The sequence below is a fragment of the Macaca thibetana genome, chromosome 19 (genome assembly GCF_024542745.1).
Source record: "Macaca thibetana thibetana isolate TM-01 chromosome 19, ASM2454274v1, whole genome shotgun sequence".
NCBI classification, from domain to species: Eukaryota; Metazoa; Chordata; class Mammalia; order Primates; family Cercopithecidae; genus Macaca; species Macaca thibetana.
In genome coordinates this window covers 51,449,000-51,475,864 of record NC_065596.1, presented here as the reverse complement: position 1 = coordinate 51,475,864, position 26,865 = coordinate 51,449,000, and the positions used below count along the sequence as shown (strand labels likewise).

At 44.2% G+C, this 26,865-nt stretch overlaps 1 protein-coding gene across 1 annotated transcript; it reads left to right on the top strand.

Moving 5' to 3' along the window:
* Positions 1-26,865, top strand: LOC126941726 (uncharacterized). The gene is made up of 3 exons (XM_050768382.1): positions 1-52; positions 24,926-24,968; positions 26,560-26,865. Exons 1-3 carry the CDS (start codon positions 1-3, stop codon positions 26,792-26,794), a joined length of 330 nt encoding a protein of 109 aa, XP_050624339.1. The 3' UTR covers positions 26,795-26,865.

The window sequence follows — 26,865 nt, the reverse complement described above, 5'->3', positions numbered from 1 at the left end:
ATGGCCATAGGAGATAAACGACATGAGAGTGACAGAGACTACTTGAGAGACTGTATGATCTGCCCCCCACAATAATAACACATAATACTCCAGTCCTCGTCCTGCCTGGTCAAGGAGGGAAGCCTCTTTGACCATCTGCTCTCTGCAGTTGGAGCATACCCAGCTATGATCCACCAGCAATCGCTTATCCCTGCCACTCAGTCATTTATCGGTACTGTCCTGTCTAAATCCTAAAATACAAAAGCTGTACTCCCCCTAGAGCAACAAAACCTTCTGAGATTCGGTGCTGGATTGATCCCAAATGCCAATTTACTTCCCCTGAGCAAACCTCGAGCTCTGCTTTCCCAACAATGGTGAGTTCTGCTTTCCCCAAAACACTGGGAGAGTGTGTGCTTTCCATTCACACCCTTCAGGGCCATTCAGGTGGATTCGCCGCAAAGGAAAGCAGATGGAATCTTCTTCACAGGCATTTTCAAATGTCCTCCTCTTCTGAGACAGAAAAATTCTGGAACTACTGAGGGAACAGTTATTCCAATGTTTTCTTTTTTGTTGTTGTTCCCAGGGAAAACTGAAACAAAGCTTGTAAATCTTATCCTAGGAACCATGTGATGTGTCAATTGATTTCGGCAGGAATTTAATTTTCAGATGGTATAGAGCAGCCACAGCCTGGCCTTTGAGGCTACAGAGATAAACTGTCAGGGTCCCAGCCCACAGGGCACTCACAGTGCCAAGGAGAGCATGGGTGAGGTAGCAGGTGGGATTCGACTTTGGAGGCAGGGATCAGACACTGGACCAAATTGATGACTAAGGGCTAGGGCAGAAGCAGCTTTCTATAAGACACACCCACTAATGTGCCTTGTCAGTTTGCCATTGCCATGGCAACACCTGGAAGTTTCCACCCTTTTCCATGGCAATGACCCAATGACCCAGAAGTTACCATTCTTTTCCTAGAAATTTCTGCATAGATCGCCCCTTAATTTTCACGCAATTAAAAGTGGGTATAAATATGAGTGCAGAACTGCCTCTGAGTTGACGCTCTGGGCACACTGCCTGCTGGGTAGCCCTGCGTCACATGGACAAGTATCTCTGCTGCTTCTGTACACTGGAGCTTCAATGAAAGTTGCTAAGACCACCTGCTAGCTCTTGAATTCTTTCCTGGGTGAAGCCAAGAACCCTACTGGGCTAAGCCCAATGTGGGGGCTTGCCTGCATCACAGGCATATCCTCACAGAAACCCCACAATGAGTGGCCCATGACAAATGCCAGAACTGGGATCCCAGAGAGTGAAAGGAAAGGGGGAGGCAGAGATAGACCCTGGCTGGGGAGGAAGCTGTTTGTCATGAATCTTATTTATTGCTGTCTACTTTAGGAGAAAGAGGTACAGAACAAGCTGTCTGTGTATATCGAAGAAGTTAAAGAGCCAGCAAGTACCTCTGTGTCCAGTTAGGAGTGAAAGGAACCCAAACACTGATCCCACTTCTTCTTCTTCTTCTTCTTCTTATTTTTTTCTTTTTTTTGAGACAGAGTTTTGCTCTTGTCACTCAGGCTGGAGTACAGTGGTGCGATCTCAGCTCATGGCGGCCTCCACCTCCCAAGTTCAAGTGATTCTCCTGCCTCAGTGTCCTGAATAGCTGGGATTACAGGCACCTGCCACCATGCCCAGTTAATTTTTTGTATTCTTAGAAAAGATGGGTTTTCACTATGTTGGGCAGTCTGGTCTCGAATTCCTGACCTCAGGTGATCCACTTGCCTCGGCCTCTCAAATTGCTGGGATTAGGGATTATAGGCACGAGTCACTGCGCCCGGCCCCCACTTCTTCTCTTTAAGTGAACATGTGGAAATGACCAGAACTTCCTTAATTCTCTGCCTGGCTGTGTGATCCACTCAGTGTTCCATGCTCTGGGGGAAGGGAAAGAGGCTGCCTCTGGGGACACTCCACACTCTGTTCTTTCTGCCTCACAGGGTCTCTCTCAGAAGCCAGCACTGGCAGGAGGGGCAGGTGGTATGGAAAGGTCTCTTCACAGGCACCCCTCTGCATGTGCAGCCCTCAGCCCTGCGGCAGGACACCATGCTGTCCATGTCAGTGAAAAGAAAGTGGGGTAGGCCACGCTGGGTTGGAACACAGGCTTCACACATGGGGGCATGTGTTTCTGGGAACCACAAGGTGTCAGGCCCATGCTAGCCACTGTCACCACCCAATCTCTGCCTAGTGCCCTGGGGCTTCATTCAGAAGGAGAAAGAACCTGGGCTGTCAGAGCCCAGGCGAGCCAAGCTACAGGGCAAGGATGTGGGCCCCAGATAAGCCAAGCTATGGGGCAAGGCTATGGGCCCCTGGATTCCCACAGAGGAGCCAAACAGCCGAGAGATGGACTTTATTTACAAGTCTCTCTGTCCCAGACAGCCCAGGCAAAATGTCACTGGCGAGTTGAGGATCCAGGAAGTCACTCCTCTGCCCTGAGCTTCTTTAGGTACTTGCTGGGCCAGGGACAGACCTGGAATGGGACCCATGGCGGGAGCATTTTATGAGTTGTGGACACACAAAGAGATCTTCATCAAGTTACCTTGGGTCACCTGGGATATTCACAGAAGTCTCACACCAGGCTCCGTAACTCTACTGGGGCCCCAAATCTCCCCCTGCATTCTTCTTTGAGAGGTAGACCCTCAATGGGAAAGCCCAACAGGGCAGGAAGACCCAGGTTCTTCCACTGTCATGAGTACCCATAGCCTGAGGTCTTTGGGACCAGTCAAGGTCTCTGAAGCAGCCTGAGGTCTTTGGGCTGTAATAACATATGCTACCTGGGGCTTCTAGCCCATATCAGAGAGGGGACTCTGAGTCCCAAAATCGGAGGTTTCCAGGAAGAAAACATTATCTGTCTTTTCAATAGAGACCCAAGTCTCTGCCCTGGGAGACCCTAGGTGACAGGCTTTCAAAGAACCCCTCCGGGTCTGGCATTCATGAAACCTGAGGCACTGAAGATGTAACTTTAATAGTCTCCACTAATTCACGGTCTGCCTTTATGCACTTAAAAAGAGAACCCTTTCCTTCTCATGACACCTCCATTTATTCAGAATTAGCATGTAAAATCCTAAATTAGGCATTCTGCACTCGGGTTCTGACAGAGCCATTACTTTTTATGCTGAGAGAGTTGAGTTAATTTTAAATTATTGAGGCCCAGCACCTGAGTGAAGCGAGCATCTTCACAGAGATTGGGCATCTGTAGGCCCTGCTAATACAGAAACACAACTGGATTAAAATCCATTTCTCCTCCGCTGGCCGGATGCATATATACAATGGACCCAGAGAGAGGTCTGGCATTGCCATTAATTTTGCCTGAATGGATTTTGGGTGGAACCAGACTTGGGTCTGCCTCTGAGGAAGCAGAAGGCTGACTTACAGGTGCAATGTGCTTGCCCAACCCAGTTAAGGAGTGGAAGGGCCTTGCCTTCCCCAGCCCCAGTCTCTGCCAGTCACAGTGCTGGGCACTGAGACTGTGTTTGCAAGGAGTCCTTCGTGGCAGAGATACTTGGGGCAAATGAGAGTCACATTATTGTTGGACAGGAGAAAGCAGCCAGAGCCTGTTGATCCTGTTCTCAGTGTGTAGGCTCCTCCCTGGCACCTGCCTCCCAGCAGGGCAGCAGACAGCTGTCCATGGACTTCAGAGAGTGGCTTCTAGGATCTCCCGAGGCCTCCTCTGCATTGTATGTGGCCAGTGTTCTTTGCAGCGTGGTCACTGCAGGATGCCTGCTGCTCTCTAAAATGTCTGTGACCTTCCCCACCGCCTGGGGTGCCCCCAGTCCCCCTTGCTAGATTGCTTTAAGATGAGCCTTGCATTTATTGGATAGAAATCGGCAACAGTATTGGCCAGCTAAGGCTGCTAAGATTGCCTCTGGGAAATGAGGAGCTTGAGCCTCCAGCCAGCAGATCCCAGGGATGCCTGTCTCTCAGTGTAGTCCTCATTCCCGGAGGACCCAAACTCTGCTGGGGCATCTGTGTTCCAGGAGATCCCCTCTCCTCTCCCAGCAGCCCAAGTTTTCTCCAGAGAATTCCTACTCTCGTTGGCCCCTCCCACTTCCTCACATCACACTTCCAGAACAGCAGCACTCCCAATTGTCTGCCTGTGTTGTCTCCAGGGTCATAAAGGTGTGATGTGCGACCATTTTAACCAGATGCTAAACAGTTTGAAATTTGCAAATAATCCCACTGTTGACATTAATTGCTATTTCTACTCTCTGCAAAAATTTGACCCACTGTCCAAGTAAACCTAACAGATATGTGGATTATATCAGTTGGGGCTGCCAAGGTGTCATTGGCAAGTTGATTTCAGGTCTAAAATGTCTTCTGTAGGCCCTATACTCTCTTAACCAGAGCTCCACTGGCCAGAGTGGAATGGTCAGAGCTTGGAAGCTTGTTCCACATGTAGAGGCACTTTTTAGCCTCAGAGAACTGGGGACTTCCAGGTGAGAGGACTGGAATTGTTGTCTGTCCCAGAGGCTGGGAGACTCCAGTGTGTGGCCAGTGTGGACAGCAGAGCCATGCTCTAGGATCAGCATTCAGCAGACTGCCTGGAGCAGCGCGGAGCCTCCTAGGAGCTTAACCTGATCAACTTTCAGCCTGAGCTGGAACTAAATCCAATAGAGATTGGCTTGGAGCAAGAGACAGCTGGCTGCCTGGGCCCTCTGGACAGCGGCCCCCTGAGAGTGGCAAATCAGAAACGGCGACAGGCCAAGCCCAGCCTCACCCTAGTGTGGAACACAAAACAGACCACTGCGCACTGTGGAGGAATCCTGTGGGTTTCTGCTCCTGACCTTGAGGACAGGAAGAACCCAAGGTTCCCACTGCACCTATACCAAGATGTCCATGGTCTGGTTCAGGCCAGAAGCCAAAGGCCTCCTGGCCACCCTATGCTACAAAACACTCACATTCATCTACTGGGAAACAGGCGGTGTGGCACCGAGGAGTGTCGTGTTCAGTTTTAAAATGCCACAAATAACAGATTTATAGATTTTTCTAAATACATTATTTTAGCTTGACAGCATTAATCATTCATGCTTCCTTCTTTCATTTTTCTACCTGCAATGGATTATTGAAACAGAAAATAACAACGAGAAAGGCTAGCAGCAGTATCAAAATGTCAAGTTTGTACTTACAGTTGTATGGGCCCAGACAGGGTCAAGAGCCCCAATTATTTGTGTATGTACACAGTGGTACGACACGAAAGGTTATGTCACCTGCAGCTATTTTCCTGCAGATTTAAATAGGACTGATATTCAGCTGTACAGTGAGCTGCTGACATGGAACAGAAAATTGTAAAATACTGCAAACTCTGGTGTCAGAACCTAAAATATGAATTGGGTGATTGTAAGGTATAGCTGTGGGCAGTGCCGCATGTCGTGGTGCAAATCCGCTCAATTACTTTGGGTTATTCTTGGCCTGCACTTTTTCATTTAAACATAAGGCAAGAGTGAAAGCACAGGACTGGGCTGAGGGTAAAACGTCAGGTCTGTCTACTTTGCAAGATGCCTTCTAGAGACCAAGAGAGCACACACCAACCGAGCCTGGACAGAGAGACCAATATGCATGTGAATCTACAAGGGTGCCGTGGGGCACCCCTTGGCTGGTAAAGTTGGATAGATGGGACAATGAAGGCCTATTATGTATTTTCTGTAATTTTTTGTTTTCTTTTAGAATGTAGCCATTGTATGGAAAGATCTTCAGGAACAATTTGCCATTTGGTCAATAAATGAAATGTTGATTTTTTAAAATTAATTTTATTTTTTAAAAAAGGCCTGGTATAGTGGCTCACACCTGTAATCCCAGCACTTTGGGAGGCCGAGGCAGGTGGATCACCTGAGGTTAGGAGTTCGAGACCAGCCTGGCCAACATGGTGACCTTGTCTCTACTAAAAATACAAAAATTAGTTGGGCATGGTGGCACACACCTGTAATCCCAGCTACTCAGAAGGCTGAGGCAGTAGAATCACTTGAACCCAGGAGGCAGAGGTTGCAGTGAGCTGAGATCACACCAGTGCACTCCAGGCTAGGCAACAGAGAGAGAGAGAGAGACTCTCTCAAAATAATAATAATTTTTTTAAAAAAGATGGAATCTCACTATGATGCCCAGGCTGGTCTCAAACTCCTGGCCTCAAGCGATCTTCCCGCCTTAGCCTCCTAAACTGCTGAGATTGCAGGCATGAGCCATTGTGCCTGGCCATTTTTTTTTTTTCTGTCAGTGAATTCCAACCCTATGTCTTCCTCATAAAGATCCTTCTGTAAATATCTGTGGTCAATAGACAAATGGAATTATACATTGGAATAAAGCTGTAGAAGGTTCTACAACATCCTTTCACAGACAGCTCAATATCTCATTTGATCACCACCACCACCCAGGGAGAGATGTTTTAGCCAAAACAAACAAGCAAAAATAGGATAAACACAGATATAGATAGGACATTGTTCAGAGAAACGAATCAAATATCAAAGGCCACTCAGCTATCAATTAGCAGAGAGGGCTCCACCCCACATATAGATTTCTATGTCCCAGCTGTTGTGGATGATTTGTAAGGGTGCCCCTTCTGCTCCTGCTTCAAAGGGCAGTGGGTCTGCATAGGCTAACTGGTCCTAGGAATGGCACATACTCTTGTTCCTGGCTTTCCCAGCACTGGGGACTTGGGAAACAACTAGCTTGTTTTAGGTCAAGGTTTTATGGTTTAGCTTACCAATGGGGAGGAGAACTCAAAAGGCAGTGATTTCCAATTCTAACATATTTTGTAGTGCCACGAAAATGCCCCCTCTAGACTGACAGAGATAGAGAGAAGTTGACTTTTGGACGTCAGAATGCCTAGTAGTTCTTTATCCCAACACCATCCTATCTCTCCACGCATGTCACCCCGGTTCTCAACTTCCCATGTGTTGGGTGAGCCACTCTCCTCCAGGGCTTGAGGACACCGCTCACATCTTTGCTAATTCTGTCTTTACAGTCTTAAATGGCCTTCCCCCCTGCCTCTACTTTTTCCTTTCCAACTATTAAATTCTTGCTCTCTTTTTCCTGGCTCTGCTCAAGACCTCACCTCCTTCAGGAATCTTATCAGGCAGTTCCTCCTTAATTACTTAGGAAGAATGGAGAAACCAAAGTGAATTGCTGTGGACCTCAGCAAAAGGGAGTACTTATATCAGGATGTGAAGGATGCACAGTTTTCTCTAGGAAACAAAGAAAAAAAGATATTCCCAGGCTTCAAAGCTGGATGAAGTGAATAGATAAGAAGGCATGTTATATCCACACAAGAAATGAAGGACTGACACACGTTATGACATGGATGGACCGTGAAAACAAGCAAGTTAAGTGAAAAAAAAAAAAAAAAAAAAAAAAAAGCCAGTTGCAAAAGAACAAGCTAGGTCCATACATTGTATTACCCTATTTACACAAAATGTCCAGAGTAGGCAAATTCATAGAGACAAAAAGTAGATTAGTAGTTGCCAGGGGTTGAGGGGAGAGGAGAATGGGGATTGACTGCTAATTAGTCTGAATTTTCTTTTTGGGGTGATGGAAATGTTCTGAAATTAGTCATGATTGTTGCAAAACTCTGTGAATATACTAAAAATCACTGCATTGTAGAGTTTTAAAAGGCACATTTTATAACATGTGAATTATAGCTAAAAAATGATGGGAACGGGAACCAGGGACAAGATGTTCCCAAGAGCATTTCCTCTTTTTTTCTCATCTGTTTCCTTCTCTCTTCTGAGCAGCTTGTTGGCTTGCTTTGCTCCCCAATCCAAAGTAAAGAAAATGGCCTCCCATAACTCCCGAACTTCCATGCCTTTGCACAAGAAACTAAACAGAATGAGTCAGGAATCTCTTAGTCCTGATTCCAGGTTTCCAGGAGAAGAGCTAATTCGTCCAAATTGGGTCAAGTTTCTACTCCTGGACCATTCTACCGCAATTAGGCAATCTGTTCTCAATATAATCATAGGAAGTAAGGGGAAGAGGTGCTTCCAGAAAAGGGGTAGAGGAAGGATAGGCTATCCACTGTATTTAGACTGTCCACCACTGATATTGATCTTCCAATTACAACTAAGGTATTAAAACCTGTTATATAGACATAGATAGCCATGAACACATGGATAATTCTCTTAACTCTTCTGCTACCCTTTAGCACACTTGCCTACTTGCTACTTCTTGACCTTATCTTTCTGCAACTTTTTTTTTTGTTTTTTTTTTTTGCTATAGATCATTTCAAATATATTAAATTTTACCCTATGCAAGGGCCATTGTCTTTCTTTTGTCTCTATCTCTGTAGCATTAGATGCATCCCTGGAGCCTTACACTAGAGTTCAGCATAGGGAGTGAGGTTCCGGTTGGAGATGGTTCCAGATTGTATACAAGCTTATACAACTTTGGAGGCTGTCTTTAAGAATATATTACATATACAAAATTAGAATTGGAAGTAAATATTTACTTAGGATGAGAAAAGAAATCACCAAAAATATACATTTGAAACAGCTGACAAGTATCACAAATATCTCAGGAAAAAAAGCATATTTTATTAATCAATTTTTAAAATTAATTAACATTCTGACACATCTCGATGGTACATTTTTTCCTACTGTTTCTTTGGCCTGCATTCTCTTTGATCAACAATTTTATAATGTCATTTTCTATAGTGGGACTGAAAAGATCCTTCCTCTAGCATGCATAAAACATGCAAATTCACACTCAGATGAATTTGCTGAGTGACGTACTGCTACAGATTTGTGCCTTACAAACATATGAATTCTCATACATTCTGTTTCTCTTATTCCTCATCAAAAAGGAAAAGGAAGTATGGTATGTTTATAATTGTATGTTTTATGTTAAATATATTCCTTATGGGAGATGATTTCCATTTTGACTACGCATCAATAATAACCTATTCTACATTAATAATTTTACATGTCTAATGACTGCAAGAATTTCTGTAGACTAGCTTCTAGTTTCATACACTGCAAACCATTTTAATTCTCTACACTCTTTTAAGGTGCCATTGGACACATGCATATCTCTATAGAGACTCTGGCCTTGTGGTTTCATGGTTTGCATGGGGTTAGATTGATATAGAGGCAAAAAGGAATATCCCTCAAATCATTTCTGCAAGCCATCAATATGGCAAGCATACAACTACACACAGAATTGGCTATAAATACATTAATGCATCCCTCCAGCCTCAAAATGAATGTGCCCACATTCAACCTGTCTTTACCCAGATCCCAAAACTGTCCATGGCCTCTCCAACTCCAACTGACACTAGAAGACTTATGGTGGAGAGGAAGTTTGAATGGGAAGAGACAGTGTTCTCAGCCAACTGTAGCTAAAACCTTTGGGATCTTCCAAAGCACAGGACCACATTCCTAAGGTTTAGGGCTTAGAAAGGCACCCATGCAGGCAAAGGGCCCTGAAGATCAAGCTGTATCAGTGTCAAGGTAAAATGACTTCTGTTTAGAGTGTAAATGTTGTTGGATATTAGAGAAGGGGGAGATGGGTGCATTTGCTGGATGGATTCCAATGGGGTACATCTTTTCATTTTCTTCTTAAATGACATTAAGAGCTGGGATTCAAAATCTAGTGGTCTTAGCCCAATCTCTTGAAGCACAGTGTTCCAAATAATGGAAGAGGGGATCCATGTCTCTTGGGTCCCCACATAACTCCATGTCTACCATCTAGTAGGATGCAGCAGATAGATATCTGCACAGAGATCTGATAGATGGGAAATGGAAGAGGGCTGCAGCTCTTGCTGTGAGGATCAAACAAGGTAATGGATATGGGATTGTTTTACAAATAGAAAATTTCTGTAGCAAAATATGTCTAGCAAAAGAGTTCAGTTTGGTTGAGATGCTCCCTAGACCATTGATGGAGAATAATCGTTAGTATTTTTGGAAGACATCTTCCCACCCAACAAATCAATTTGAAAGAGGTACACCACTTTTAAGAAAGACTAAAGTCTCTTGCCATCTTCCGTTGTCTTCTGTCATCAGGAGATTGTGAGGAATGGGTGGGAAAGATTCTTAAACCATAGTCCAGGTTTTATATAACACCAGTATTTTTAGACGTGTGCCTGCTATGAACTGAAGTGTATTTTGAAAACTTAATAAAAAGCAGATATTAACCCACAAATGTTTCACTTTAAAGTGAGATGAATCTTCTTCCCTTCCCCATCACCAATCCTCTGCTACTCTAAGTCCCTTATTCTAGCCAGGATTTTTATTTGTTTAAGGTGACTTAGCACAGTAACTATATTGAAGTAATGCATCAGCCGAATGGGAGAATTGCTTTATCAGATACTGTGCAAGTGACCAAAGACTCTTCACAGAGAAGCTTAAATAAAAAAGAAAATATTCTTATTGGATTACATAAGTTATATAAATGGAAACTCCAGAGTTAGAGGCTCAGGCACAGCTGGGTTCAGAGACACATGTGATATCGCTGGGACCTGGTCTCTCTCCCACTCAGCTCTGCTCCGTCTGGTGGCAAGGTGGCTGCCAAGAGCTCCAGATCTCCATCTTCTTGGTTTTGAGTACATTGGAAAACAAGAGAACTTTGTCCTCAAAAGCCACAGCAAAGTTATCATTGTGACTCTGAGCTCTGATAGGGTCATAGACCCATCCCTGAACCTATTGCTGGGGACTTCAAAGTGTGGTGATGTCCCATTGGTCAGGACTGAGACATGAGTCTGCCGTGGTGGGAAAAGGATTGCCAGTCCCAATCTGAAAACACAGATGGAGAATGGGCGAAAGGCTGTCCTCCAAAACACAGATGCTGGGCAGGGGGTCCATCAGTCAACCACCAACCCAGCGCTGACTGCACTCCAAGCCAGCTTTGAAACAATTGTTCTATGACTTACAACCAGGACTCAGTTCTAGCACACTCACTAAATAAAAAAAAAAAAAGGCGCCTCTGAATCATCCCCTAGGGTGGTCAACTGGCAAGAGAAAGGAATCACTCCAACAAAGGTTTATCTTAACAAATCTACCCAAGCAAAGGTGACAGCACAAAGTCCCCACATCCATTGTGTGTGTGTGTGTGTGTGTGTGTGTAGATATACAGAATGTACTTTTTCATAGACAGCTGTTAATTACGATTCTTCACCAAGGTGGTATAAACAGATCTCTGCCAATAGAAACTTTCAATTAGATTTATTAATTCCAGAATGTAGTTGAAATGTGGTGAATATTGATTGTAATGGCCTCTGTTTTAAATATAATTAATTCACGATCTGCATAATTGCTCGTTACCTGTATCTTAATTATGGGACATAAAACATTGTTTATCACTCACATAGTACTAATGGGGAGAGGAGCTTGCTCTGATAACTTAGGATTCTTGGTATTTTTGTTGAAGAGAGCAATGAGACATTTCATTTTCTTTAGAGGGAGAGAGAAAAAAAATAGAAAGCTGTGTCTCCAATGACAACCAGTATGCACAGACAACCTGATAAACACAGGGCATTTATGATTCTTTTATGACTACATTTTCTGACAAGATAAAGTAAATACTCTTTTGTGGGACTTTACAACTGCACAAGGCTAAAGCTACTGTCCAAGAAAACTGAAAAATTTGAGTATAAATATACTAGTGTGTTTAAGGCTGGCTCATGGGCAATGAGGATATCCTAGCAGCTTGACAATTTTCATATAATACCATGAAGAATTTCATGATTTTTCTTCATCTTACTGCTAGTACCAGCACAATATATCTTTTCTAGGAAAAAAATTATACAAATCTATGGTACTTTCTGTTTTTTTCCCATATACCATAAATCCTAAAGATAGTTCATGTGCCTATTACCGTTAGCATTTTTTTTAAGTCCGAGCAACAAAACCTGAAATATACCACATATACAAAAAAAAATCAGGTTGCCAGAATATCTGAGTTAGGTGAGATTTTAGTGGTTTTTGATTCTGTCAGGTTTTTTGTGGAGAATTTCTTTTACAAAGACTGTGGTCTGTGGACATCTTTCTGTGCCTCTGAACTCAGCACTTTTCCAGTGAAAAAGAGTTGTGTACCTGTTTATAGGAGCTTGCAAATGTCATCTATGGTAACTGACTTCATTTGGTTATAGAAACAAAGCAAGATTAGGGAGAAGACAGGCCACTTCTAGGCCACCTTTCCTAATACTGCTAGCCCCGTAGGGGAAGCTGGGGAAGGTAACCAGTAATTTTAGATCATCTTCCCAAAGTAGGGAACTCTTTACAACAGAATTTCTCACAAGCCCTCATCATTGACAATATATTTTTGTTCACATTTTTTAATGCATGCATACATATCACAGAATACTACTACATGTCCTTAATCCTAAAACCAGTTGGTTGCCAGTCACCTGAAGTTGATGATGTAGTCACTGAAATAATCAACCAAATAATGCACTACAGTGTGCTATTTACTGAAGATAGTAAGTGGATTTATTTTATCTAAATGTACAAATCCGTATTAGGTCCCAAGAAGCTCTGAAAATTGAAACAAAAACTGAAGAAAAAATGGACAGTCGGGAAAAGGGAGAAACATGTTTTGCTGCACTAAAAGCCAGAAAAAGAAGCCATTGCATATTTTTAGCAAAATGCTTAAATTTCATCCATGTACATTTCCTCTGTCTTCAGTTAAGTGTGAGCGACCGGTTAATAGTATCTAGGTTTCTGACAAAAAAAGCAGCAAAATAGGAGCTAATTCTGGATAAAGGAAAACACTATGTTCAAAGCAGGTGCTGCTTCCCTCATACTGATCATCAAGGAGGAAGCCTGTAATTTCTCTTAATAGAAAATCTCTCTTTGTCTAGCCCCCAGTAAAGACATGCTGACAAATATTCACAGGCTGTCAGAAAGGTGCCCAGAAGGTGCAGGTTTTCTGTCTGGGTCCCCAGTGAGCGAGGAGCTCCATGCCTCTGGGAACAGGGCTGTTCACTCCGAAATGGGAACTCAGTCTGGCCAGACCCACACATTGTGAATTACTCTGCTGAGCTGCCATAATAGTGCACTATGGACTGGCTGGTTTAAATAATCGACATTTATTTTCTCACAGTTCTGGAGGCCTGAAGTCCAAGATCCAGGTGTCAGATGTGTACAGAGTTGGTTTCTTCTGAGGCCTCTCAGCTGGGCTTGCAGACGGCCGCCTTCTTGCTCTGCCTTCACCCTCTGTACCTGTTGGTATCCTAATCTTCTCTTCTTATAAGGACATTGACAAATCCTTATAGAATAGAGCCCACCCTAATGACCTCATCTTAACTGAATTACCTCTTTAAAGATGCAAATACAGTGATATTCTGAGATACTGGGGGTTAAGACATCCGCATACGAATTTTGAGTGGAGGGCACATATCAGCCCATCACAAATAGTAACATGAAAAACGTAAGCAGAGGTATGGAAAGCTGCTCTGTCAATTATAAACTATTAGGTAAATACAAAAGAACGTCCCCACATTCCCACCCAGCGCCCACATAAAGGGTGCATTTTGAACAATGGTTCTCAATGGTGTGCGTTGTGGTGGTGGTGGGGTGGGGGGAAGTTTTTTGGGGGACACTTGGCAACATTTGGGGACACTTTTGGCATTTTGGGTTGTCACAGGTGGAAGGGTTGCTACTGGCATCTAGTGGGTTGAGGCCAGAAATGCTGGTGCTAAACAAAGCTCCATGCACAGGACTGCTCCCTGCAAAAAATTACCCCATCGCAGATGTCAATAGCGCCAATGCTGAAAAACCCCGATCTAGAAGGATCTGCCCCTTTTACTTTCCTTTTAAATTTCTTCTTCTTCTTCTTTTTAAATCAATGCCCTCACTTTCATGGAATAACCTGCTTCTTGAAGGCAGAAGAGAATGGCGTCTGAAAAGAAAAAGAGAGCAAAGCCTCTTCCAGGTGACTGTTCCCAGGAGCTGCAGAGCCTGCTGGCGGAGCTCTTGTGTGACCTGCAAGCCACCGCCATGCCCAGGCTGCCTTAATGCTTCTCCAAGATCATTTCTCTGAAGTTAGAGAATGTTCCACTTTTCCCTCCGCCAGAATTATGATTGCTTTACTCTTCAGTTTTCTAGAAAGCTCCTCGTAGTGTCCAAAAAGCTAATAACGAAATGGACGCCTGTGACCAGGGGCTACCTCCACGAAGGCCTTGGACAGCCGGGGAAATAATTCCGCTCCCTGCGTCCAACCACACAAACATTAGGCCTGCCTCATTTCCCCTCCCCCCTTCCATTTCATCCCCTGTTACATCTAAATTTAGCCTTCTCCCCAGTGACCCAGGGAAAGATCAAAGCTCTCTTTACATTCCTGCAATCTGGAGGAGGGAGCAGAAAAAGTCCTGAGAGAAAATGGGGCAGGAAATGGTAGGAGGAGAGACGGGGGAGGCACACAGGGATCTCCAGGGGCTCGCCCACCCCAGGGATTTCGCTGAAGACCAGAAGGCCCAGGGAGGTGAAGAGGAGATCTTGCTCCTCTGTGTTATGGGTCTCTGGAGGTGTTAGGGGGTGAAGGCCTCCTTCCAGCAGATAGGGCACTATTCAGCCCACATGTCAGGATCACTGGTTGGGGCCCTTGGCTCAAGCCTCCTACCTTGGGGCCCCTTCACCCCACTTCCCCACTCAGCAGATTCCCTGGGGCCTCCCTTCTGGTCCTGATGAGGGAAGAGAAGTCATTTGTCTTCTGACTAGCAGAGAGAAAGAGGGCCTCTGTCTCAGGCTGGGTTCCCTGGGATGGGCTCAAGTGTTGAGTTGCAGGCAGGTTTTGGGGGAGAACTCCTGTGAGGAATGGAGGACGGCAACAGGGGCAGAGGGAGAAGCTGACCACAGTGCCTCTTGAGTGAGGCCTCAGCTGGTCCCCGGGGCACTCTGGGGCTGGGTGGAGCCTTCAGAGCTGTTCCAAAAGGAGGCGGAGGGGCTGGGCTTTGGTACCCCATGAGTCCATCCCAGAGAGAGGTGAGCCATGTGCCTGCTGTGAGTTAGGGCATCCGCAGGGGGCATCTAGGCAAAGCACCTCACTGTTGATACCAGCCTCTTTGACCAACACAATGGAGAGTTTTAAACTCAGACAGCTGCTATCCACTGGCCCTCCTCTGTCCATCTTCCCAGATAACAAGTAAGCATCAGAGAGAAAATGCCCGTTTATGGTTTGACTTTCACTGAGAAATTCATTTTATAATCACATCCTTGAGAAGCAAAAGTCGCGCTGGGAAGGGGCCAGGCAGGGCTGATTTGGGCAGGCCTTTCCCAGGCCTCACAGGGATGGGAGGATGCAGGCCTGGAGTGCTGGCTTGGAGAGTGGGAGACCACCGTGGGGCAGGGTGGGCAAGAATGGAATGGCCACAAACCTCCCCAGACTTGAGTCAAGTCACTCTTTTGTGAATTCTGTGGTTCAAATAAGTGTTTTCTGTTTTCGTTTTTGTATTTTGAAACAAGGTCTTGCTCCGTCACCCAGGCTGGAGTGCAGTGCGATCACGGCTCGCTACAGTGGTGATCTCCCAGGCTCAAGCAATCCTCCTACCTCAGCCTCCCAAGTAGCTGGGACTACAGGCGTAGGTGGGACTACACCACCACACTCAGCTAATTTTTAATTTTTTTTTTTTTTTTTTTTTTTAGAGATGGGGGTCTCACTGTGCTTCCCAGCCTGGTCTCAAACTTTTGGGTTCAAGTGCTCCTTCTGCCCCGCTGGGATGACAGGTGTGAGCCACTGCACTTGGCCCAAATAGGCATTTTAATGCAAGCCATTGTGAAGTGGAATAAAGATAGTTAACAACTATGGTTAAGATGCAGTGTGTGCTTATCAAATGCCGGGCCCTGCTGTGAGCAGTTTCTGTGTGTGAAAATCATTTATTCTCTCTGAATCCTATAAGGTAGACATGACTGTTAATGTCTTGGTACCTTAACTTTCCACCTATAAAACTAGCCCAAGCAACTTGTTGGAGCGATTTAACCAGTTAGCAGTGGAGCTGGGCTTTGGCAGAAGCTGCCTGCTGTTGGCTTCTGCAGACTGGGCCACTGGGCGGCCCTCCCTCCCATGCTGAGAACAGGCAGAAGGATGTCTTTTGACTATGACCCTGGGATTCAAATTTTCAACATCCAAGACTAGGGACAGGAACCACTGTTCTGTTTTGTAAACGAGGAAACAAGCTTAGGGAGTGTCTCACAATTACTGCTGGTACAGAGGCCAGATGCCAGGGGCTTTTTATAGAAAATCATGCTGCCCCATGCTGGGCACTAACATTCATAGGCCTCCTGGACATCTTTGAATGAATGATAAAAATGCAAGTTTCTGTTGCTGTAAAATATTGTTCAGTAATAGTATATTATGTATTCACATCATAGAATTCCAAAGTGGGAGGAGACCTTAGAAAATACTGATTCTTTCTCTATCCTTGCAGAGTGAGAAACTGAGGCACAGAGAGGAGAAGTCACTTGCCTAAAGCCAGACGGCAGCTAATTGCAGAGCTAAGATTAGGTTCCTGGATTTCTGCCTCTTAGTCACGGTCCTATTCGGGAAGCAAACTGTTTTGGAGGATGCGGAAAGAGGAGGAGATTACTTGACTATCAGTGAAATTGATCAACAGAGTCAACATTTAATTAAAAAATATATCAAAACCTTTCTTGATAATGATCGACCTGTTACACTGGCACAATTAAAGTGGTGATTTTATTTACTGAGTTACTGCCAATTCCTGTGATTTTTTTTTGTAATACCCTTGTGATAACTCAATTGGAAATATGTGGTAAGACGCAGAAATATAATGCCTTTTCTTAGGATAACTCATGCCACAGCCAACCAGGGAGTCGATCTGATGGGCCCATTGCAGAATCGAGGTCTCCTTGGTGCCATCCTATCTCCAACGGCTCTAGAGGGACCCATCAGGGACCTTAGATAGGGCCCATATTTGAACTGGTGAAATGCACTCCCATGTATTCAACAGCTCTGAGGCTGCTGCACATTAGAGGTAATTAGGAATAGGCGCTTTTTAAGATTTAAATGATAACTTTTAAAAATTAAATTTTCACTTAAAATTTCATGAGACAGAAGGACAGCTACTATGGTATAAATGCTTGCATGTCCCCTAAATTCATATGTTAAAATTCTAATCCCCAGTGTGCTAGTTTTAGGAGGTGATACCTTTGGGGGGTGATTAGGTCATGAATGTACAGCCCTAATGAATGGGATGAGTGCCCTCACAAGAGAGCTGTCTTGCCCCTTCCCCCATGTGAGGACACAGCCAGCAGGCCAGGAGGCGCCATCTTTTAATCAGAAAGCAGGCCCTTGCAGACGCCAAATCTGCCTGTGCGTTTATGTTGGACTTCCCAGCCTCCAGGACTGTGAATAATACATTTCTGTTGTTTATAAGGCACCTGACTTATGGTGTTTTGTAATAGCAGCCTAATATGACTAAGATGACAACATCCCTGCTCCCCCAATTTCCTCATCCTACTCTGAGACTCTTTCAAGGACAGAGAGCCTACAGTTCTCCAGGCAGACAAGCTCACAGAACTAGTGGTGGTGGCTGCTTCTATTCTGATGAGCAAAGGCCTAAAGCCATGTGGATGTTGCACTTTGAAAGTGAAATGATGAGCCCTTAGTCACTGAAAAACATAATTGATTCCCATTTCTCTAGTTAGGTGTCCTGGTACACTAGTGCCTCAACACATTTTGTTGGGGGATGGATGAGAAATCATTCCATGATCAATTAAATTTGGAAAATGCTACATACAATATTGCCTTCTTGGATTCACATACTAAAAGCTCTGGGATGTTCTGAGTCGATGAATCAATTTAATTTTTGGTTCATCATTTTCCAATTTATCTGACCGCAGAACACTGTCTTCATGTCATACCTATGAAAAACCTGAAGAACCCATTTTCAAAAACTCCTAATTGGGCAGAACTAGACTAAAACTGGTTATTAATCAAAGAAGCCTTAGGCAATAGAATGAACAATTTGCCAGGGGTCAGGAGACTCGGATTCTGGTCTAGAGTCTTTCGTTAATTAGCTGTGTGACTTTGGGGAAATCATGTTCTTCTGGGCCTTGATATCCTTGCCTATAAAACAAGGAACTGAAATTAGATCATTCCAAAGGCCCCTTCCAGGGACAATACACAATGATTTTTCTGATTTGTGAAGACCCACCTGCTGGTAGGCTGTCTACTCTGTCCTCACCTATCACAGCTCATGTTGGCACCTTCAGGGCCTGCAGGGTGGCCTGGAATCTGCTGCAGGCCAGGGGGAGTGCATTATAATCCCTGAGGACATTCGGATATGATCACTGTGTGTTCCTGGCCCACCACAGCCAGGAACCACAGGCTAGTGGCTGTGCCAGTCAGTCTCTCTCTCTCTCGGAACTCTTCCCTCTGCGCAGAATTTCATGGTAAGTATTATGGGATGAAGCAGGAGACCTGGACCCTCTACCCTCTGCCCCCTGGGATTGCGAGTGTCAAAGGGGAAAGAAGCCAGGTCCACATGCAGATGCAAGCGATCACACACAGCAGTGGGTGTCGACAGGCCAGGTGCTTAGGGAGATCTTAGAGGAAGCTTCCTCTTCAAGGTCTGGGTCATTGTAGAGACCTCATGGGGCATGGAGGACTTCACAAAGCCAGAAAGATTTGTTGAATTCAGGGGTTCAGGGCCCTGGATAGAAATGAGGATGGTCTGAGTAATGCAAGGACAGAACAGTACCAAGTGTGGCTAGAGGCTGGTGAGTCTCTCTGCACGAGCATAAGGAGGCAGAAGGAGTGGAAAATCAGGTGAGGCCGGGTCTTCAGACAGAAGACAGCAGTCTGTGAATGCCGATGCAATCAGGCTCTAGAGTCACACAGGCAGTGAGTAGCCGTTCTTCAGAAAAAAAGAACACTACAACATACTAAACATAACACTAGAAATAGAATAATTCAAGTAAATACAATAATAAAGTAAAAGTAAGCTCTTTCTGCCTCTTCCAGAGGACCAACCAATAAGACAGGTTCTCATAGAGGTGATTTAATACACTGTCATGTGCGATGTTTAACATCAGTAATAATAAATCGTAACGGGGGCTAATGCTTTACATGGTGGAGCACAGAAAGAGGAGTGAGAGGCTTAGATGAGGAAGGGAGATGGACCCTCTGCCTTGTGAAAGACGGCAAGGGGTTGCTGGGCACTCCTGGGGGAGCTTTCCTTTCATTCTCATAAAATGAGAAAAAAGGAGAGTAAGCAGCTGTTACGGTAAATACTTAAAAGACCAAGGCTGCTGACATCAGTCTTAGTGGAGATGCTGGTACATATGAGTTCTACCATCAGAGGGCCTAGAGCCACTCTTTGGAGGCACCTACTTGTTTCTCCCGCCTGTGTGCTGCCACTTAGGAGTCTAGACAACCATGCTCACAGGGGCCGTCTGCAGGTCACTGGATTGAGCAAGGACTCTCCAAATCAGAAAAGACTTCCCTAGACACCCTCTCTTGGGTTCTTTCTCCTTCTTCCCTGTGTGCTGGGTTTTGTGCTCAAATCTCCAGTGTACATTCCCAGTGTCCTCCTTCCCCGCTGTGCACTGTCTGCTAAAGACCTTCAGGAGTGTCTCACAGTGGTCATGGTCACTATTCCACTCACCTGGTGATGAGTAGAAACCTCCGGCCAAAGTCTCCGGGCACAAACCCCAAACACCATCCTGGGCTTTCTGTTAGAATGCCAGGTGGATCGAGTGTGTGTGTATGTGTATCTGCAACAATGCCTTTGTTTCCAAGTGACAGTAGCTCTAACTGGTAAGAACAACAAAGGGGATGTATTGGTTCATGTAGTGGGAAACCCACTTGTAGAGAGGACTTTAGGGTCACTGCAGTCCTTTTCTTACTGCCTCTCTGTTCTGGCTGCTCGGGTGTCAGCTTCATTCAATGGCCGCCTCCTCTCTTTGAGAGAAAGATGGCAGCCAGGAAATCAGCTGGAGTACGTTTCCTTCCCCAGGAAGATTGAGATTGAGAGAGAGAGGGCTTCTGTTTTAGAAGAGTGAGAAAGATCCTTTTACAGAAGCTCTAGGAAAAACCTCTTTTCATATCTCATTGGCCTGACATGGAACCCAAAGTCATTCTTGAACCAATCACTGTGGCTAAAGCTAGGGGGCTGGGCTTCTCTTCGTGTCTTGCCAATCAACACCTACCACCAGGTGCTGGGAACTGGTCAATTCCCGGTATACATTTAATACAAAAGAAGGAGAGGAAACTCTGCAGGGGAAAAGAAAGGATTTTCAGTAAACGTTTAAAATGGCTGCTGGAAAGTCAATCAGGAAGGAGCTGTCCCGGGTCAGGAGTTTGACCCTATGAAGAACACTGCCCAATCATTCGTCGTTTCTGAAACCCTTCTTATACATACAAGCCCTTAACTGGGCCCTTGTGTATGTGCCTAGATCAATTAGGATGCTTCTGGCTGCAAGTAACACAAAATCCTGACTCCAGCTGTCTTAAATAACCAGAGAACGTGGAATCTCACATTTGGAGGAAGGATGTCTCCCGAAGACAGCCCAATGAGCTGCTCAGTAGTCACCAATGGCCCAGGTTGTTCCCGTCTCTCTTCTCTCCTGTCCTCACCATCTGCTTCATCTTAAGTCTTCTTCCTTTTGTATTTTTGAGGTGACTGTTGCATCTCTAGATATGACAATCCAGAAGAACAACGAGAAACCATCTCTTGTGATTTTCTCTTGGAGAGAGGACATTTTCCCCAAAGCACCTGGGCCGAACTCTTATCTCCACCACTCAGTGACTGGTGGCCTCAAACAGCATCGAAGGGATAATAATAGTCCTTGAATCCTCGTGAATGTCAGTGGAGCGATCCCACTGAAGTGCTCAACACCAGCCCTGGTACACTGTCGTTCGCAGAAACGAGGAGCTTGACTTGCCTAGCGTGTCCTGCTAGTTGAAGGGGTTTCTGTGCTCTGGCATGGATTATCTCCGAGTTTCCAGTGTTCAGTATGCCTCTCTCAGGTGCCTGCAGTCAAAGTCAAGGTCAGAAAATGAAAGGTTTGGGGGCTTCTCTCCCTTTCGTTGAGACCTTTGATCAATCTTACCCTCCACAGTTCCTTTACTTATTAAACCTAGGGTGACCACTTTGCTGTAATCATCATGTTTGCTGAAAGGGCCCAATGTACAATCTCCTGTCTGAAAGAAAAGAAGAAAGAAAGAGAGAGAGAGAGAGAGAGAGAGAGAGAGAGAAAGAGAAAGAGAAAGAAAAGAGAAAGAAAGAAAGAAAGAAGAAGAAGAAAGAAAGAAAAGAAAGAAAGAAAGAAGGAAGAAAGAAGGAAGAAAAGAAAGAAAGAAAAGGAAAGAAAGAAGAAAAAGAAAGAAAGAAAAAGAAAGAAAGAAAGAAGGAAAGAAAAGGAAAGAAAGAAAGAAAGAAGAAAGAAAGAAAGAAAGAAAGAAAGAAAGAAAGAAAGAAAGAAAGAAAGAAAGCAAGCAGGCAGGCAGGCAGGCAGGCAGGAAGGAAAGAAAGAAAGAAAGAAGGAAAGAAAGAAGAAGGAAAGAAAGAAGGAAAGAAAGAAAAAAGAAAGAAAGAAGGAAAGAAAGAAAGAAAGAAAGAAAGAAAGAAAGAAAGAAAGAAAGAAAGAAAGAAAGAAAAGAAGAAAGAAAGAAAGAAAGAAAGCAGGCAGCAGGCAGGCAGGCAAGGAAAGAAAGAAAGAAAGAAAAGAAAGAAAGAAGAAGGAAAGAAAGAAGGAAAGAAAGAAGAAGAAAGAAAAAGAAAGAAAGAAAGAAAGAAAGAAAGAAAGAAAGAAAGAAAGAAAGAAAGAAAGAAAGAAAGAAAGAAAGAAAGAAAGAAAGATTGATTAACAATATATGTGTCGGGACCTATTTTTAGTGCTTTACAAGTCAGAACTTCCCTCCCGGCCTCCTCCTGTCCCTCAGGACTTTCAGATTTACTACTTAAATATTTATAAACTGTTACAATTATTTATTAAAGGTTTATGTTGTTATTATATTTAGTGTGGAATATGCATTTCTTCCTCCAAAAATAACAAGACTTTCCATTAAGCGACATCTGTTAATGATGCAGTAAATTGTCTCTTAAAGCAATAGAGAAAGTTCTCTTCTCCTTTGACAACCCTAAGTACCCTTATTTAAAAGTAGGGGCCCTACCTCACTGGAAAATACATTACTCCTGACTCCCCAAATGTTATTCTATGCAGATTTGGGAAATTTGTAGTGCTTACACAGAGAAATTTTACCCTTAGCTATCACCATCTAGTCAAAAGCAACAGATGCCTTTGTAGTTGGTAGCCCTTCCTTTCCTCCAAGGCTTCTGTTGGTGCATAAATGTGCACACACGTGTGCATGTGTATGCCTTTGTGTGTATATGTGTGCACACATGTATGTGTAAGAGAAGCTCTTACTCAGCTCAGATTTATTCGTTCATTCATTCAGTTTAATCCACTCTATGTTAGGTGTCAAACTCAAGGAAATGGATAAGAAACACTGCCCCGAGAGATTCACAGGACGAACACAAGAGCAAAAAATAAGTAATAAATTATCAATGATACATAAGGAATTATAAAGCAGTGTAGATGTACATGTACAATGCCATGGAAACAAAGAAGCACTAATTATATAGAGGGATGGTTTTTTGATGAACGTGTAGCTCTATGTGTAACAGCAAGGCTTAATTTGGGAAGAATTCTCTGACTTTTTTCTTGGAATGGGACTTGCCTTCCATCACTAGGTTACTAACCCATCCATCTGCCAGTGTTACCCAGACCAGGGTCTAGCCTGGTGGTTCTCACCCAGGGGAGGTTTTCCTTCTAGAGACATCTGGCAATCTCTGGAACCATTTTAGGTGTTGAGAGGGTGCTACCAGCATTTAGTGGGTAGAGTCTAGAAATACAGCTAAGCACCCAGCAATGGCCAGGACAACTCCCACACCAAATAGTTCTCTGGCCCCAAATATCAGGAGTGTCCAGGCTGAGGTTGAGAACCACTGTCTTGCTCAAAAGGGTCCTGTGCCAGGTGTGAGTCATTCTGAACGAGGCCAGTGAAATTGGCCCGAGTTTCTTGGAGGAGAGCTGAGATTTGACCTGGAGAGACATTTTAAGACCTCGAGGGTCTTAAAATGACCACTGCCCCTTCCCCCTGACTTGGTAATTTACCATCTGGAAATCTGCCTACAAAAAAATGGTCAGAATGGCTGATACCAAATTATGCACAGAGATGCTCCAAGCTACAAGAGAAATAGGAACAAAAATAATAAAGTTAAAAACAATCTAAATGGCCAACACTATAGGTTGGCTCTATCTATTAGGATACATGATAGATTTTAGAGATGTCTGCAAGTAATTTTAATGACATACAATGCACATAATTTTAAATTCAGTGAAAAGGAATGTCCCTTCCCCAATCTCTCTTTTTCTCTCTTTTTCTCTCACAGACAGAAAAAAGGATGGAGAGAAATAAACCTATGAGTTAATACCTGTTAGTAGATGTTGGGATTAGAGATACTATTTGTTTTTAATTTTACTTTAATTTTTCGGTATTCTCCAGGTTCTCAAAAATTCACACAAACAATTTTCTTAGTTGTTTTTATTTTTTAAAGATTATTTTAGACTGGGCATGGTGGCTCATGCCTGTAATCCCAGCACTTTGGGAGGCTGAGGTGGGTAGATCACTTGAGGTCAGGAGTTCGAGACCAGCCTGGCCAACATGGCAAAACCACGTCTCTACTAAAAATATAAAAATTTTTATATTTGTATAAAATATATAAATATATATGTAACATATATAATATATAAAAATATAAAATATATAAAATTATATATATATATATAAATTTATATAAAATTTTTATAAAAGCCAGGTGTGGTGGTAGGCGCCTATAATCCCAGCTACTCTGGAGGCTGAGGCAGGAGAATCACTTGCACCCAGGAGGCAGAGGTTGCAGTGAGCCAAGATAGTGCCACTGCACTCCAGCCTAGGTGGCAGAGTGAAACTGTGTCTCAAAAAAAAAAAAAAAAGATAAAATGTTGGTTATTTTCAAAAGATGGCACATCAGTTTAGAAGCCAAGAGACCGGGATACTGGGCTTGGCTCATCCCGCAGTAGATGCCATGATGTCAGCAACCCATAGCCCTTCCTCACCTTCCTCAGTGGATCTGCTTGTGCACTTGGTACCAGAGGACCCCAATAACCTCCATCTTCCTGTCTCTCAGAGTGGCTCTGAGCAGCCCATAAAACAGCACATGGGGAAATGAAAACCTGAAGAAATGAAATGGTTCAAGATTATATTTCTGGTAGGAAGAATTTGATAAATTCCCTTTATGCAGAGGAGAGGAGAGGCAAGGGGAGGGGAGGGGAGGGATCTGGATCTAGCCTGGTTTTCCCCTTGCTCTTGGCAGGTCCTGGGGCACCCAGGAGCCACCGTGGGGCACTGCACTTTACAGATGAATTTCCCTACCTTTGCAGGAGGAAAAGCAGTGGCCCTCTGGTTACTTGGTTGCCTGGGATTTAAAGCTGGGAGTAGACTCCACAGCGCGTTTTTGTTTGTGGTTGGAATTTTCGAGTTATACACTCCCTGGGCTGTTAGCTGAAATATTAGTGCATCTTCACAAATAAAATCAGTCCAGGAAAAGGGTTGCTAGAATTTCCAACAAAGGCTGTCTTTGCCCTTCCACGTACTTCCGAGATGGGAGTTCTCAAGCCAGTCTTCGGAATCTGAATCCTATCAAGTGATGCCTGCCTTCTGCCTGCTACTCTGGGCCCCTGGATCTGCTGTCCTCTGGCACAGGCATCATTTGCTCCCTGGAAGCCGGGGAACCTTGCTTGGCAGTCACTAGGAAACTAGCTTAGAAAAACAGCCTCCCCAGCACCTGTGCCAGCAGGCAGGAATCCACCTGCTTTTTCCAAAAGTGTTTGCCTGTAGGGAGACTGCCTGAGGCCCATGTAAATTCAGAAATTTCTGGGGTTTGGCTTAGCAGACCCAGAGGGCCCTGGAAGACACTGAGCGATTTTCCTCTGTGGCGTCGGTGAGAGTCAGTGTCCCTGCTGGTGAGTCCATTTTTCCCACTCAGAGAGTTGGGGCACCCCCTACATAATTGAAGTATTAGTAACAGTTTCTTTCCCCTTCTGCAGGCACTCCCAGAGGTCTGCCGTTTTCTTTGCAAGAACAGTTGGCATTAAATATGCTGGGTGTCAGTGCAGCAGTGAGGTGGTTAATTTTGACTGAATATTATGCTATATAACCACTTGGCATTTAACTTGAAAAATGGCTTTCTGCTTCACCTGTCAGCATACCCAGTTCTCATCAAATAAGTGAGTGAGAAAAATTTTTAAATTTCAATTTCCTGATGCTATTAGACACTACTTCTTCCATACTTAAACAGTTTAGCAGTGCATGTACAGGTTTTGGTATTCAGACCATGCCTCAGACTACATGCTATTACAATAGCTTTTTTGTTTAAAGGGTAAAGAGATGCATGGATCTTTATCTTGAGGTTAGGAAAATGTATTGCAGGAACACGGCCAATCAGGTTCTGAATAACTTTGAAACATGGTACCGTCACCCCAGTGTAGTACAAGGAATTCCAACGCCTACGGTAGAGGATTTGAGAGTGTCAGAAGAAAGCCTTAGAAATGAAGTAAATGTGCACAGTAATCCCGCATGGTACTTCAGGGGGAAATTGATCACTCAGGTTAGCATTAATCTATTTTTACTGTTCCTTTTGTCAATTATAATTCAGTAAACCATGCCAGGGACTTGCATTCATGAACTCTCTATGTTTAAGATTAAAACCCCAGGCTCATCCACTTATGTGAATTAGACATCTCCAGTTGTTGGTAGTTCAAACAGGCTGATTAGCGTCACCTCATTTTGTTTATACATCCCTAAAATGAAAAGCCGGCAGAGGGAAGATGACAGTATTTGATTTCTATGTCTCGGAACCACTTCTCATAACTCATTTTTATGGTGGATGTGCTGTGAACAGGATGGGAAACGTGCCTTGTTGGTTTAAGAAAGGGTAACAAGCAATGGCCTGTTGGCCAAATTCAGTCTGCCTCTTCCCTGGCCTGTTTCTGTAAATAAAGTATTATGTGGACAGAACCACACACCCTTATGTATCGGTTTATCTGTGGCTGTTTTCAGTCTGTAGAGTTGAGTTTTCCCAACAGACACAATATGACTCACAAAGCGTTCTTATCGGCCCTTTACAGAAAAAAAGTTGTCTCCTTGTAATTTCAAGCCTCAAATGCTCATTTTCTTCCTTTTGTGATGCCAGGCCTAATTTTTCCATATCTTTAGGGGGCACATTTCTAGAAAGAATGAATGGCTTGAGAAGTTTTGTACTTATGAAGAGGTTTTTTGTTGTTGTTGTTGTTGTTGTTGTTTCTTCACTTAGGCTGGATGAGGGGGATGTGAAATCATTCTATTTTACACATATGAAGACTGAGGTTCAGCAGGGCTCAGCGACCTGTTGCAGGCCACACAGCTGGGAATAAAAACACGAACTCCATTCTTCGTGGGCACTGTGGGGATTAAATACATCAGTAAATGCAAATGGGTTGAAAAAATGTTCCCAGCATAGAGCAGATTTGCAATCCTTGCTAAATATGATTATTCCCTTTATTTTCATTGTTCCAGGGCCCTCACCCTGGTATACCGGGTGGCCAGGAAGAAGGGACTCCTGCTGCTGTCAGCCCGTGCCAGCAACACAGAGACCCAGGCCTTCAGTCCAAGCGGGGCTCTGTGCCTCCATCGGAAACACGAACCAGATTTCCCTGTAATGGGCTCCATATTTTGGCCCAGCAGCCTTAGATGTCTGGCCAATAGGAAAGCTATGTCCTTCCTGCACAATTTCAGCCCTAAGAATCTGTGACTTTCTCTCCCTGGAGGCCTACAGAACAAGAGGAGGGAGGGCTTGAAATCAATAAATGGATTGCACACCTA